General features: G+C 34.7%; 1 protein-coding gene across 1 annotated transcript in view; it reads right to left on the bottom strand.

Moving 5' to 3' along the window:
* Nucleotides 1-4632: 4632 nt before the first annotated feature.
* The window catches only part of Cfap418 (cilia and flagella associated protein 418), a 29109-nt gene continuing 17339 nt past the window's right edge, over nt 4633-16402 (bottom strand). Inside the window, exons 5-6 of the mRNA XM_027948079.2 lie at nt 10793-10888; nt 4633-6043 (exon numbers count right to left, since the gene is read on the bottom strand). Of these exons, the coding sequence (XP_027803880.1) occupies nt 5890-6043; nt 10793-10888 (250 nt within the window). The 3' untranslated portion in view covers nt 4633-5889. The remainder of the gene's footprint in view (nt 6044-10792; nt 10889-16402) is intronic.

Below are 16402 nucleotides of genomic sequence, written 5' to 3'. Positions count from 1 at the left end.
GATGCTGTGTACTTCTGTAGCCAGAGATGAACTATATACAGTCTCTTAACAATTTAGATCCTATTGAAATCAATTCTATTCACAACTGAGAGCAAAGGATGTAGTCTATTGGCCTAGATGCAAAATAAAACCAATCCACCAGGAAAAACAACACAAAAAACAACCTCCACCCCTACCCTTCCCACCGGCCTCAACAAACTATATTCTAGTAGTCTGAGTCTGAGCCTATGTCATACCCACAAAACCCTCTTCTTTATAGTAGAGACCAGTTTTAGTTAAATCTTTGAGCAGGTCAATGCCCCCATGGCTTTGATCCCTGTCATCTTTTTGGTTGAAATATAAGTTCCATCCAGGCTTTCCTCTCAATACTGCTCTGTTCTTCCCATCTCCTGCTTCCCCCACTTTCCCCAACTGCCGCCTTCTGAACAACTCTGCTTACTATGCCTTCTGGAAGGTCCATCTCATGGTAAGTGAACTCCTCATGCCCTGACCCTGCCTTGACTGAACAGAGCTTCTTAGGAATAACTCCCTTTCATTCTCGGAGTGGGATGTCATTCCAGAGTTCAACAGTCTTCCTAAATAAGGGTGCCACACATGGAATATGTGTCACGTGAAAAATGTGTGTGTCATCTTGTTCTCTCAACTGCTTCTTCTAATTAGTCCAGTTTGTATCTGTGGGACCAATGGGACAGATTTAGTTCTTAATTCAATCCTACTTATCTCACTAGTGTAGGTTTGGCTGTTACCATTTTATTTGCCCACATTCAATGTGAAAATCAAGACAAATCTATTTCCTGAAACACATAAAGTAGCATGATGCCTCAGTGCATGCTGTTTATTATTATTATTATTATTATTTTTTTTTATTATTATTATTATTATTATTATTATTATTATTTTTAGTTTTGTACTAGCTAGGGATTGAACCCAGGGGCTCTCTACTACTGAACTACCACATCCCCTTTCCTTTTTATTTTTTGAGATTGGCTCTCATTAAGTTGCTCAGGCTGGCCTTAAATGTGCCTCAGCCTCCAGAATTACTGGGATTCAGGCATATACCACCAGCTCTTTTACTTTTTAAAAAATGCTCCTGGTTCCTTATTAACTCTCTAGCCTTCATGAGGACAACTTAAGAATCATCTACAAGGAGGAAGAAATGACTTCTCTCTACGTGACTTACATGCCTGTCCCTGGTAAGGAGGCACTGACTTGTGACTGCGAGAACTCCCTGCTCATCTCAAGAGCAAGTGCTACCCTGCTTTTCTCCCCTCACTGAAAGCACTGAGAGCACACAACTGGTGTCATTTAGAACTCCCTGTCTCTCTAATCTCTGATTCGAGTCTCTTCCCCACTACACATACCACATCTTCCAAGATGTGGCTCACACAATGCTGGGCTCATGGAGGTATTTTTAAAATTTAAATTTTTCTTTGAAGGTGCTGGGGATAGAACCCAGGGCCTTGCGCATTCTAGGCAAGTGCTCTACCATTGAACTACATCCTCAGCCCATAAAAGTGTTTTTTTTTAGAGGAACAGTATTCATATCATTTTAATAAAGTGATTCACTTCCCAATAAATAAATGACAGTATTGTAAGCCAAAATAAGAATTTTGGAAAACTTCTATTACCACAGTGAGCATGACAGCTTCCCCAATAGGTAAATTCTTTCCTGATGAGACTAGTGGTGATAGTAACAAGTGATTTTTTTTTTTATACTTTTTATAATGAAATGTGACAGTATTTGAAAGATCTATATAATCAGCAAAAATATTACCAAATGACTACATGATATAACAATTTGTATGTCATTAAATCCAATTCTTGTTTTGCAGATGAACCCAAAGACACAGTGGCTTATAGTGCCCCAGGAAGCTAGTGGCTTGATTGTCTCAGTTTCCCCGTGGCACAGAGAGTCTTTAAAGAGTTTGAGGTCTAATGTCTAAGACAATACAGAAGCACACAAATAACCACAAGGAAAGATATTATATGAGAAATAGAAAGTGTGAAGGCAGAAGGAAGGGGGAGAAATCACACCTTTTTAAGCAGGGGTGTGGTGTTGAGTAGGAGGACAATCAGGATTGTGTATGACAGTTCTCAACCTTTTTAGTTTCAACATCTTTTTAGGCTCTTAAGAATTATGAATCCCAAAGAGGTTTTTTTTTTGTTTGTTTGTGTGTGTGTGATTCTGTAATATTTATTACATTAGAAATATATATAAACATCAAATTTTTAGAAAAATAATTATATTTTCCAACACAAATATAGTGGGAAGAGCAGTATTTGTTTTGCATTTCTGCCAATGAGCTTAACTTCATTTTGTCATCCATTATTTCAAGACATTTGAAGAAAGACAAATTTAATTATTAAAACAGGGCACAAAATTGTTTCACAAACCCAAAATAATATGAAGTAAACCCTTTAAAGATATTGTGTATTTTGAACTTTTTCATTGCTTCAGAACTATTTTAAAAAGACAGAGCTTATTACTGGGAATAGAATGTCATCTGATAAAAGATTTTGTTAAAACCTAAAACCTGCTGGGCATGATAGTGCAAGCCTGTAATCCCAACTACTTAGGAGGCTGAGGCAGGAGGATAGAATGTTCATGCCTGGGCTACTTAGTGAGAAGATCCTTTCTTCCAAACAACAACAAAAAAAAGGTGGCTGGGGATTTAGCTTGTGTTAGACTTCTTGCCTACTATGTGCAAGGCCCTGGTTTCAATCCCCAGTACCAAACAAACAAAACAAAACCTTAACAGCTGAGGAAAAAAAAAAAATCTATTTGAAATTTATTGCTGAACTTCATCATAGTACTTTGGAAACAAAGACTTTTCTTTTTTTCATATTGAAAAATATTAGGTCAGTAAGAAAAGTAGGGAAAGTGATACTGATTCACAGGTTGCTACCACCTTTGGGCCAAGAAAAGAAGGATTCTAAGTTTCTTGACATCTGGATATGTATCACATCAACCTCCTCTGTTCTTGAACTTAGGACCTGTACCTTTGACTAACCATGCTTTTTTATGAATGCATGTACATACATGTACAAATATACACCCACTCTTTCTTAAATTTGCAGCATGCACATTTGCTGCTGTGAGGGTGTATGTCACCCAGTTTTCTCACCCATTCCACTGTTCATGGGACTTGAGTTGTTCTAGGTTTATTTTTTGATGTTGTTGGCATCATTCTCAGTTTTTTCCACCAGGTTTTTATCACTTCATAAATTTTGTACACATTGGAAAAAAAACTGTTGTATTGTTGAGTATGGATAGATTCAAATTTACTAGGAAATGCCAATGTAATGAATGGATCAACAGTCTGAAAATTCAAGTGTTTATTCCTTATCCTTGTTAAAAATAATTGCAGGGTGGGGCATGGGATGAGTGGAGGAACTTTGGATGGGGCAAAGGGCACAAAGGAAGGGGCATGGGGCAGGGGGGTAAGAAAGATGGTGGAATGATATAGACATCATTACCCTAGATACGTCTATGATTGCACAAATGGTGTGACCCTACTTTGAGTACAACCAGAGAAGTAAAAAACTGGTCCATTTGTGTACAATTAATCAAAGAACATTCTGCTGTCAGGTATAAGCAATTAGAACAAACAAATAAATTAAAAAAAATAAGAGACATGGCATTATTCTAGAGCTTCTGGACAAAAACAGTAAAAAAGAGTCCCAAAATAGGTTCAAAAATTAAATAGTGATTATGGCTGCAATTATTTTAGTGAATATACTAAAACCAACAAATTGTAAAACACTTTTTGTAGTATATCCATTATATCTCAATATTGGTTATTTGTTTTAATAAAAAAAAATTGCAGCATGCTACTCCCTACCTAATGTCAATAAATTGTTCAACTGGATAGCTGGAAACTTTCTTGTTGACATTAAAAAAATACCAAAGTTATTTCAAATAATACCCATGTGAATATTAAAAAATAGAAAGTAACAAATACAGAATAAAGCTATTTATTTACTCATTTTTAGGCAGCATGAGGTCTGAGACTATACTACAGTTCAAAGAAAGCAGTTACCTGGCTTTACAACAGATACTTGCTAAAGGTGGGAAAATATTGAAAATAGGAATATCTTAAAACTTTTATAGGTTTACATTTTAAGATTATAGTTATCTAGAAACTACATTTTTCTTCTATATTGATACTAAAGTAGATGCATTTTAGCTTACATGTCAATAGGTAATTATATATAAATGTAATATTCTTTCTATATTTTAGATTAAAATAGTATAATACTAAAAGGCTTATAAACTCCCAATAAAAAATGGAAACTCATAGAGACATTTATGACATTACAGAATTATATTATGATTATTATGTTATGGAATGCCAAACACAGGTAATGTGTCCAAGTTTCAGGATAGTTACAATGAAAAAGAAAAAGTGAAAGGGACATTTTCATCCATCTAAATGAAAATAAGTTAAAATATTTTTAAAATTGATGATTTAGTAAAGTTGTTTATTGGAATCAATAGAAGTCATCACCCTTATGACTAATATGACAAATCTCATGAGATTTTGAATATGAATCTTGTTGTTTTGCAATTTTTTGGAATAGATGAATTCAATCTAAATCCTATTATATTTCTGACACAATTACAAAGACAAATAGTTTTGGGGAGTAAAAAATTTTATTGAAAGATAAAATCTATAAACATGTCCTTGATAGAAAAATATTAGCATTGGTCACGAGGAGATTTGTTCTATTGCAATGCTAGACTTATATAAGTTTTATAAATACACAAATGTGTCATGGCTAGCAAAAGGCTTTTAATGACTAGATAGATAGTCCTTGCTTTTGAAGAGTGGCTGGAATGGAGTCAGCATAAGACCAAGAAATCATAACTTTGCTAAAAATTACTCCCTTTCAGTGTGTCCTGTGTTACACATTTGAACCAAATTGTATACACTTGTGGTACAGAGTTTTTGGCAGATTGCAGGGCCCTTGGAATTTCTCAAGGGTGCTGGGAACTGGAAACTTTGAGGTAAATGATTTTCTAAACATGTTGCTCAGTGATATCAAGGGGGAGCTCCACAGGATACCTGCTTTATTTCCCTTTTCATGTACTCCCCTGAAAAAAATCATCTTACTTGCTCAATTGACAGAATCATAGGCATTAAAGGCTAGAGTACTTGAAAATCCAACAATGACCTACCTATATTAGGATTTTTGTGATTTTATGTACATTGAAAAAAATTCTTTATATATATAAATGGATATTTGCTAAGTAACTTTTAAATTCTAAATGAACAAAAGGAGGAGAAATAAGTTAAAACTGGTGACACATACTTGTCATTATTGTGCATACACTGCTTTGAGCTGCTGAGGTATAAGGCAGTGTTTTATAACATACCTGTACTCCTGACTGCCCTTCTGTTAGCCACTTATCATCTAGTTTTTGAGATGTCTAAGTTATGATCTTTGACAACAACAGAAGTGACTGGAGGAAGTGCCGTAACCAATCCTACAGTGACTCTGTGCCCTGGTAAACTCCATCCCCTTAAATGCTCTAAGTAAAGAATGTTTACACCAAGTGTCTGAGCTGTCAATGCAGAGGTTGCTAATGAAAGGCTATATGTTAGTAAGAAATGCTATCATTAAACTTTCATTTAACAGGAGATAGGTGAGCAAAGAATTTGGATATCTGTTATCTTACTTAGTGAAACATCTATCATCAAAAAGGATTAATTCTTAAAGTGTTATATTCTCTTCCCTAGTCCATTTGATCTTCAAAAATTTACAGTTAAATGAAATTCACTGTCTTTTTCCAAATGGCATAATATGATATGTGCCTTTACGTAAACATGATGATGGCTGGAGGCTGCCCTCATAGAGGCATTTGTCAGAATGTCAAAGGCTGCAGTCTCAATGTTTACCACAAACCCAGCGAAGCTGATGATCTGTCTCCAGGTTGGTCAGTTCTTCAACAGTTCTCCAGCTACACTGGCACGCATATGCCCGTGGTCCTTTCTTCTTTACCAACTTTGTTTTTAATTTATGGAATTCTGGCATGTTGTTCCTATTAGTAAAACAGGAAGGTTTTAGCACAGTAGTTTTATTTAGTGCTTAATTATAGAAAAAAGGTTATACTTGTTTTATTTTACTATTTTTACAATACTTGAACACTAAACGACCTCAATCCCTTCACACTAATAGAAGATAGACTTCAGTGTTCACTTTCTGAAGAATTTCTTTCATATTCAGTTCTTTAAAAAGGTGAGTCCCTAGGCCTGGTTATTAATGCTGTAGTAGAACACAAAAACAGCAAGGGATGAATTTCTGATTTGTCCTATCAGACACAACATGAGTGGGAACACAATGGGAAGAAGGGTGGTGTACCTTCTGCCCTTCTGCTACAAAAGTCTACACTGTGCCAAGTGCAGAGAGCATAATAAGCCTGAAGGCAACAGGCTTCTGATGAATTAACTATAGGAAATTTTCATTAATCGAGGAAAAAACTGCCTGTTATTTCTGTATATTGGTCTCAGACAGCATCTTTCATTTCAATGATTTTCTTATTATACTATCAGCAACAAAGTGAATGCTATCCTGAAATAAATATTAAAGATGTTAAAATAACTAAATCAATGAGCAAGCCTATCATAAAAATGATAAACAGACTTGATGCTATTATACAAAAGGATACAGAAGTTTATTAAAATAAATTATGATTTTAATGTCATTTCATGTGCTGAATTTATGTGAACATTCTATGGCAAAGATAAATGGACAAATTAAAATGAAATGCTGAAAAAATACAAAGTGAAATAAAATACAGTATAAATACTAAAAAAAAAAAAAAAGTGATATCTGTTACTTGTGGCTACCACCGCAATAGATGGCAGGCTCCAAAGTGCCCTCTGGTGGTCAAAGGGGAAAACATTCAGTACTGTATTGTACAAAATTCTGGCACAATTTAGGAAGGGTAGAAGGTGGAAGTTAAGAAAACCTGATTTTTCTAGACCACTTGTCTGATTTTAATAAACTGAGATTCTGACCAGATAAAGTTATGGTGAACTAGGAGAAGAACTAATAAGTTTTATTGGAAAGGCGAAAAAAAAAAAAAAAAAACCCACCAAAACTAAAATGTTAAATATTTAAACAAATGTTAAATGTTAAATTTTTGGACAAATTTAACATTTGGTACTTAATTAAATCCTTACTTAGGGGTTTTAGGAATAAAAATCATGAATATCCAAGGAGCTAACTAATTAATACATTTAAGTGGTTTTCTTTCTTTCTTTTCTTCCAGTGTTGGGCATTGAACCCAGGCCTAACACATGCTAGGCCACTTAAGTACTTTTAAAGAAGAACATATCCTAAAAGTTTAAAAATGATTCCATTGTTTTCCCCTTAAAATACATGATTTAATAGAAAAATAAAAAGATTTATTTAGCTATAATGGCAGGGTGTCAATAAGTATAGCTTATGTTTCTTTATAAAGTTCTAGAACTTGTCAAAACTAGGATACACTTATTTCCTTCATCTGTAAAATAGGGCAATAAAACAACTGCATAGCATTTCATGCTGTGACAAATGTGCAGACTGACACTACTGGAAACAGATGGCTCCCTATGTTCCATGGGCATTTAGTAGCACTCTGCTAATCTTTTAACTTGTCTCTGGTCACCGAGAAATGATCTTCTGCCCATTTCTGGTTTCCCTAGTGACTGGTCCCATCCCTCCTCTAGTTTCATTTGCCCTCCACAACTTTACTTTCAGCAGATCATATTCTCATTCTCAAAATCAGGCCAGGGGATATGAAAAGCCTTCCATTTCCTAGTGAGCGCTCCCTGAATACATCCATTTCTTACTACCCTCCCTCCAAGGTAGAGGAAGTGGTCCTCCTTTTCCTATTCAAGCCTTTTTCATCATCATCAAAATCATTTTTTTTTTTGAAAATTGCAAATAAAAAGTTTGATTTCAGCTGGGCATGGTGGTGCATGCCTGTAATCCCAGTGGTTTGGCAGGCTGAGGCAGGAGGATCACAAGTTCAAAGCCAGCCTCAGCAAAAGCGAGGTGTTAAGCAATTCAGTGAGACCCTGTCTCTAAATAAAATACAAAATAGGGCTGAGGATGTGCTTCAGTGGTAGAGTGCCCCTGAGTCCAATCCCCAGTACCCTACCCCCTGAAAAAAGTTTAATTTCAGAAACTGAATCCACCATTTATAAATACACTAAAGCATAGTCCACTCAAATTTAGATTAAGTATAGGTACAGCATTTCAAAAGGCTCCTTTTTCCAACACACTTGGAACCCCTCTACGCAAATACCTGTCCCCACCCATGTCTGCCCTTTCCTTCTCAAAGAAACCTCACAGTGTTTCCTCCTTAACAAAATGATCCTTACCTCTTACCTCTGTGTTCTCTGACAGTCTTCCAAGTTGGCCCTCATGGGTAATACTGTTCATCTCATGGCTTCAACTACCACTCTACAGATGACATTTCCTCCCTGAGCTTCAGAGACAGTTTTTAACAGCTCCCATAAACAAACATATAGCATCTTTCTTTAAATTTGTTCTTAAATTTCAATGGACATTATCATAGTCCTTCTATTTAAACCAAGACAGAGCGTAGGACTCATCTAAATGAAACTTGTCTCTCATATTCCATAGCCAGGACATCCTCTAGAATCTTTCTCAAATACATCACATCTGCTTCTCTTTACCTACCTCATTATCATAATCCAGATCCTTATTTCTTTTTCACTGATTACCACAATATCCCTCCATTAATCCCCATGAGTGTCAACTGGCTTGGTTTCCACAGAGTAGTCAGTTATCTCTGAAAAATTCTGATGTTATTTGTGATGTATCCCTCTCAGAAGTGAGAATTATTAAAGAGCAGAAACTGGGTCCTCTCACTTTATGAGCCTCATTCCCAAGAGTGCCACAACTAGGTGCTGAATAATGTTTTTGGATAAAGAACTGCTAATAAGCAGTGCAAAATAAATGCTGTATCAGAGATCTATGTCTGCTTGAGATGGCCTTACTGTGTAGTTGTTCTGTTCTCTTATCTCCCAAATATTCCTAAGCATGAGGGCTGAGATCGTATTTTTCACTGATTTGAAGAATAATTACTTAATTTTAATAGAATAATAAATCTTCTCATATTTATTTTTTATGTAAACACACAAGTTTTTTTTTTTAAGCCACGCTGCTAAAAATCTGGATTAAACCAAGTGGTGTTTTTACTCAGATTGAGACACTGTAAATTCCTCAAATACCAACGAAGTCACCTGTTTGCTTACTTTATGCCTGTGCTCGCCACTGTTTTGATGTTACATGCATCTTATTATCCTGTAATGGTTTTGTAAAAATTTACAGTCCATCTTGGTAACATACAGGGATTATTAATCACTTATTAGATTAGCCAGAAGACAGTAAATATCAGAGAAGTCAGAAAAGCGAACCAAAACTTGATTAAGCTAACTTTTCTGATTTGGGGAATAAAAAACGGGCTAAACCTAAGAGTAGGGGTTCTGAACCTGGGATTTTGGGATTGGGCTAGGGTGGGAACTGTGTAACCTCCCAAATTATAATTTTCCCATATGTTTATATATGTGAATTTGTGTGGTATGTGTGAGTGCATGTGTGAGTGAGGAGGATTCAGAGTTGTTCTTTGAAGTGAGTGGTCTTTGAAGTGAAAAAGTTTAAAAACTGATAAATTAGGAGAGATGCTAATGAACTTATTGAGGACGATGGCTGCCAGAAGAGGTGGAGTAGGAATTCTTCATCCTCTTTTTTCCCCTCTTTTTTGATGGTGCTGGAGATTGAACCCAGGGTGTTGTGTGCATGCTAAGCACATGCTCTACTATTGAACTACACCCCCGGCCCTCTCATCTTTTACTTTATGCAACTGAAAGGTAATATAATATATATTGATTACTTGTATCTGAAAACAGTCTTTGTTTACACACAGGTCTGTGGGGAGGCCCAAAATGCATGATACACATACTTATTAATTTTAACTCAATTTTATTTGCAAATATGAATATATAGTTAGTTCAAACACACTTTTATAACTTGTAACACCTTAATGATGATATTAAGTATTTTGGAAGTATATAAAAATGTACAAATTATAAAAATGAAGAAGCCATTGTTCTGACCATACAGAGGAAGGTAACCATATATCAATCTAAGATCTTCAATTTCATATGACAGTAAGAGCTGAGGACACAAAGGAAAGGAATAGTTTACTTCCAAGTTGAGAGAGGTCAGGAATCAGGAAGATGCATGATAAATTGTCCCTAAGGGACAGGAAGAGTTTGGGTAGGTAAAATGGTGGTCAGCTGTCCCAGGAGGTGAGGAGCTTTGCACAGTCAGAGGGAATGGGGACACTGAGTACTGTGATGGAGGTAAAATATTGCAAAGGTAAAAAGTATATTGTGGAAAGACAAAGCTGGACAAAGGCTGGATAACGAGGGTCTTAATTACCTGCTAAGGAATTTGAACATTATTCTCTGAGCAGAAGGGTGTTGGGCAGAATAATGGCATATTCAGAGTCATGCTTTAATTCTGAGCAAGGAAAGGATGGTTTGAAATAAGAGACTGTAGGCATGAAAATCAGTGAGGAGGCTATGTATTCACATCAAGAAGTAACACATCTTTGTTTAGGCTGACAGCAGACAGATAGAAAGGAAGAGATGGACTAAAAAGGTGCAGGTCACATGATCTGGCCAAGTTTAAAAAAGACAATACAGCAAAACGAAAAATATAAAGTCCTTAGTACTGTTTTTTCACAGAGTGAAGTGCTTTGGGAACATACCTAAAAAACAGATAATCACATGATTCGTCCCACATATAGTCATTGTAGTTCACTATCCAGAAATCACAGGCTATACAACGCAGATGGTCACATGCTCTGTTTGGAGAAAAGAAATGTGTATTAGCACTGGGGTTGCAGCTCAGTGGCAGAGCGCTTGCCTAGCACGCATGAGGCATGGGTTTGCTCCTCAGCATCACAAAGAAATAAATTAAATAAAATAAAGTCATTTTGTCCATCTACAACTAAAAATTATATGTGTGTGTGTATTAAAGATTATTGGTATGTTTAAATATGAAAATATGTGTTTTATTCTTGAGACATACCACATATTACAGATTATTGAATAAACTACAGAAAAATACAGATTAATCTGATGTTTTTTTTTTCTCAGTTAATCTGATGTTAATAACTGTTTACATCTCTAAACTTTCAGTTTTTTTGTACACACCTACCTATTTTACTGACATCTTACAGACAGATACATGCATAACATACATATTGTACAGACATAAAGTGGTTTTAATTCAATTAAATGGTTTTAAAATTGTGTCTGAGGGAGCTTTTCACTTAAGCTAACTTATTAAATGGTTTTCTTCCTACTGAAATTTCTAGGGATTCTTCTGATCAAAGAATGTGTGATGACACTATGTTGCAATTAATCTCTCCCACAAACTCCTTTAGTGCTGGGACAGTGTCTTATTTGTTTCTGATTCCCCACTACTTGGCATGTGTACATTCATTTACCCACTTAAAACTAGTTACTAAGAACCTACTATGTGCTAGTGAGATTCTGTCTTCATGGAGCTTAGATTCTAGTATATGATAAAACTAAATTATACAGTATGTTAAAAGGTGAAAATTCAATGAAATAATAAATAGATTAGGGTAAAGAAAACTAGGCATACCGGGAGGGGATGGGTTACAATTTTAAATAAGATGGTCTGTATAGACCTCACTGAGAAGGTATATCAGAGTAGTTTCTTTAAAAACTTCTCATTTAAAGAAAATTATTTTTAAGAAGGGAGGGAAAGAGCATGTTTGTATTGATGGCAAAGATGCAATGTAGAGTGAAATTTTGATGGTGTTGAGGAGAGAGGGCAGAACTGCTAGAATGATACTTAATACATAATAGGTACTCAGTGAATATCTGAGAAATTGAAGTGATAAGCAATTTTAAAACAATTATGTATATACTATATAGTAACTTTAGGAGTAAAATGACAATATAAGCAAGTATAAAAGAATTTTGAGTTGCTGTTGTAAACAGTTTCATTTGTATAGTAATTCTGTAGTTTAAAGAAACCTCAATTCTTTGAAGTGTTTAAAAGCTAGAACAAACAAATTTGATCATAAAAATTAAAAGAAAATAAGAAATTTTAAGATATAAAAATGTGAAAAAAATCAGTAATGAGTTGAAAACAATTTCAACACAACACTGTCCTATACAAAAAATGTTTATAAATGACAACAAAGAAAAAAAATCTATAAAAATCATCATTGCATTAGTATAGGCAGCAAAGAATAGTAAAGAGCATAGATTACAGATGTAGAGCAACTGGATTCAAATGCCACTTCCACTATTTACTAGGGCGCAGCTGTAGGTAAGTAACTGAACTTCTTTGTGAATTGGTTTCTATTATCTGTAAAATGGAAATATTTACATACTTCATAGAACTATTATGAGGACATAATGAGTTAATTTTGGTAAAGTCTGGCACAAAGTATTTGTTAAAAAGTTAAGATATTATATCTAAAGGATTAAAATGTAAAGCAACCATGAAATACAGCTTTTTAACCAATTAAGTTAAAATCAGCACGTTCATATATTTCTGGTGGGTATGTAACATTGATATGACATTCTGGGAAAAAAATTGGCATTATGTTTTAAATTAGAATTATATCTAATCATTGTAATACTAATCCTGTTTTGGAAAATTTATTACATATAAATAAAAGCACTAATATATAAGTACATATCTTAATAATGTTTACATTATTATTGTTGAAGTTTTTTTTTTTTTTAAGTTTACTAATTGAGTATATATCAAAAAGGGAAAGACTGGGCTGGGACATAGCTTACTGCTAGAGCACCTCCCTAGCATGTACAAGGCCCTGTGTTCAGTCCCCACAATCTCCCTTCCCTATACATAAAAAGGAAAAGTCTGAATAACAGGCAGTATATTTATATAAGATACATTAGGCAGCTGACAAAGAGAATTAATTAAATTTATCTATTGACTTGGAGGGATACCCAAAGCAAGGTGCATAGTAACTAACATATGATACAGCATGACCCTATTTTTGGAAAAGACAACAAAAAAGAAAATTTCTTGTAGAGGTGGTAAGTTCCTGTAGAGGTAGAAGTTAGTAAGAACATGGCAAAAAATAGTAAGAACATGGTAGAAAGCTATATACTACACAGCCAATACTGGCTGGCTCATGAGTGGTGGGAATGAAAAGGAAGAACGGAGATTATTATGTTCTTATATATTTTAAAATTTAATTTTTCAATAAGCATATAATGTTTCTGAAACAAAAATGAAACAAAACCCATCATTATATTTTTCCCACCTCTTTATCTAAAACCTAAATATGTTAATTTCAAAACTGCAAATAGTTTTTGGCCTGAAAGTTTGAAAATTCTTCATATTTCTAAAAATATTACTAATAATCAAACATTAAAAACCTATACCAGTTTCACAAGCAATGCTCTATTTCTTTTAATCTGTTAGCAATTTATGCAGTTGTATTTGTATGCATGGAAATTTAACTCAATTACATTGGTACCCATTTGAACTCAGATTTTAAATGTACAAGTCAGGAAATGCAAAATGATGGTTCCCAAAGCTACCATAACTCGCTTTCTTATGCATATATAGTTTATTACATGACTGCACAGAGTGTTAACTTTAATGCCTTAATACATATGTGCAATTTGGATGAATTATTGCTGTTGTGGGAACTATTATTTAGACTTTCCTGACATTTTGTATGTGTAAAATCTCAACCATAATGTTAAATACAGCTTTTTAATTTAAAATTTAGTAGTTTATTCAAATCTATTCACACTACCATATTTTCCCACAAACACTATCCTGTGAGAAAAATAAAACTAACTTGCCGCTAAGAAATTATTCCACTGCTACGATTCACTCTATTAGATCATAATGAGTACTAGTCTATGGAATAATTTAGTCTTATAAGTAGTTTAGAAATAATTAATAGAGTAAAATTTGATTGGCTTGAAAATATTGCCTTGGTTTTTATCCATACTATTAATATCACCACACTTTCAAATGTATTTCTCTTTTCCACAAACTGGGCAAAATATTAAAAATTTTCTACTCTAAAGTATTTAGCATTATCCCCAAACCAGAGTTTTATCCAGAACTCAAATAAATAAATAGGACAAATAGACTCAATTTATACAATGGGCATTCATATCAGTGCTTATATTCAGGGCTTAAATATATTTCTCTTTCATAAGTATATACAGATGCTATTCAATTTACAAAGATGTTACATCCTGATAAGCCCATGCTAAGTTAAAAATGCATTTAACACCCCTAGCCCACCAAACATCACAGCTCAGCACCACAGTATACTGCAGAGTACTGGCTATTCAGCTTCTTGTCTAGTGACTGGCCAGGAGCTGTGGCTTGGTCGCTGCCACCACTGAAAAACAGTCACACCACTTACTGCCAGCTTGGGAAAAGATGAAAAAATTTAGAAACTTAAGTATGATTACTGAATATGTATCATTTTTGCACCATTGTAAAGTTTAAAAATCTTAAGTTAAACCACTGTAAATCAGGACCATCTGTAAATAAAAACTTATCTAATATAAATTCATGATTCCAGTGAAAGATAAATTGCCAGACTTCCCCTCTAAAATGCGGAGGGAATACACAATAAAGGACAAACCAACAGCTTTGTCCTTTTGCCCTACTAAGTAGAACTGGCTTTAAAGATGTTTGTGGTGGGAATGCCCAGAATACAGCTTAATATCATCTTCTGCCAGGATACTGGTTCTCAGGTAAATCCTATGAGATTGACACATTGGGACTAGGGAATCTTGATATTTGAACAGTTTGAAAAAAAAGAGCAGCTGTAATAGCAAAAGCAGTTAAGATTCTTTTCTCTTACATACACTACATGCTGCAAACTGGTATACTAGAAAGTATAATGGGTTAGGAATCAAGTTACTAATCTGAGTCCTTGCTTTGTAAAAATGGATGTGACCCTGGGCAAAGCACACTATACTACCCAGGAGACATTTTTAATAACTTTCCTCCTTATCTACAATTGCCATTAAGTCACAGAATTCTGCCAATTCTATATTCTAAATATCTCAAATTTTATACTTTTCTCATATAGCCACGGCCACCACTACGTCACAGCTGCCATTTTCTTTCCTAGACCACTGCACCTACTGCCTGCTGACTAGTCTCCCTGTGTCCTTTTCTATCTTTAACCGTCCAAATTCCAAGCCATGCTGCATACAACAGCCCAAATGACTTATTTTTTTCAAAACAGAAATCAGATTATGTCACCACTATTTTGCCAAAAACAAACAAAACACCCCCCAAAGCCCCCAATGGCTTCAACTGCATATAGAACATACTTTCTCTAAAATTCTTCAAAGGACTCTAGGACCCCAAACCAAATGCCTCTGGACTCTCCAGCTCTATTAGGAGCCATTACTTCCCCCACTCACCATGCTTTAGTCCACCTGGCAGCTCTCTCTTCCTTCAACGTGCCCAGCTTCTTCCCATCTCAAGGATCTTATAACATGGTATATTCTCTGGCTCTAATAGTTCCCTCTCTGCTTAACTCCTCATTTTTCATATTGTGGTTTGATTAAATGTTATCTGTTAGGGAAGCATTCCCTAGTCCTTCATATTAGTTACGGTGCCCATTATCTATGCTTATAGCATCCCATCTTTTCCCTTTATACACACATTAGATGGAAATTAAGTACATTTGTGAAAATAACTAAAGTTTATCTCCTCACTTAGACTGAAAGCTTATTGAGGGTAGGGAAATATCCATTTATTTATTCACCATAATTTATTAATTGAATTCCTAGGACCTCGCTGGTGGCTAACACGTGCTTAATGAACCTAACACCAAAATCTCAATCTCATTTATAAATGGAATTAAAAATTTTTGCTCTAGTTAATCTTTTTTTTTTCCCTGTGGAGCAGGTGAACCAACATGCATATAAAAAAAGTTCTTTGGAAAGTAAAAAGGATTTCACATATAGAATGTTTTATATGCACTGAATAAATGTATTTTTTTATTTGTGCAGATTCTATGTCATGAAAGGAGCAGCTGATCATTTTTATCTTTGTGATGGGTGAGGAAGAAAAGATCTATGAATATACACATTTATGTGCATATGTATGCACACAGTATCTCCTATTGTAGGAACAGGATTTGATACATTTTGGCATCCTCACTCATCAACACTATTAAGATAGGACCTGTAAGCTATAAAAATAGGCTGTTCTTTTGTCTACTGAAATTTCATCTAAAACAAGACACCTATATGGCAGAACTTTATCAAAGTGTGCACATGCGCGCGCACACACACATACAAATGGACTA

Source organism: Marmota flaviventris, chromosome 15 (genome assembly GCF_047511675.1).
Source record: "Marmota flaviventris isolate mMarFla1 chromosome 15, mMarFla1.hap1, whole genome shotgun sequence".
NCBI classification, from domain to species: Eukaryota; Metazoa; Chordata; class Mammalia; order Rodentia; family Sciuridae; genus Marmota; species Marmota flaviventris.
This window is presented reverse-complemented; position numbering and strand designations above follow the sequence as displayed.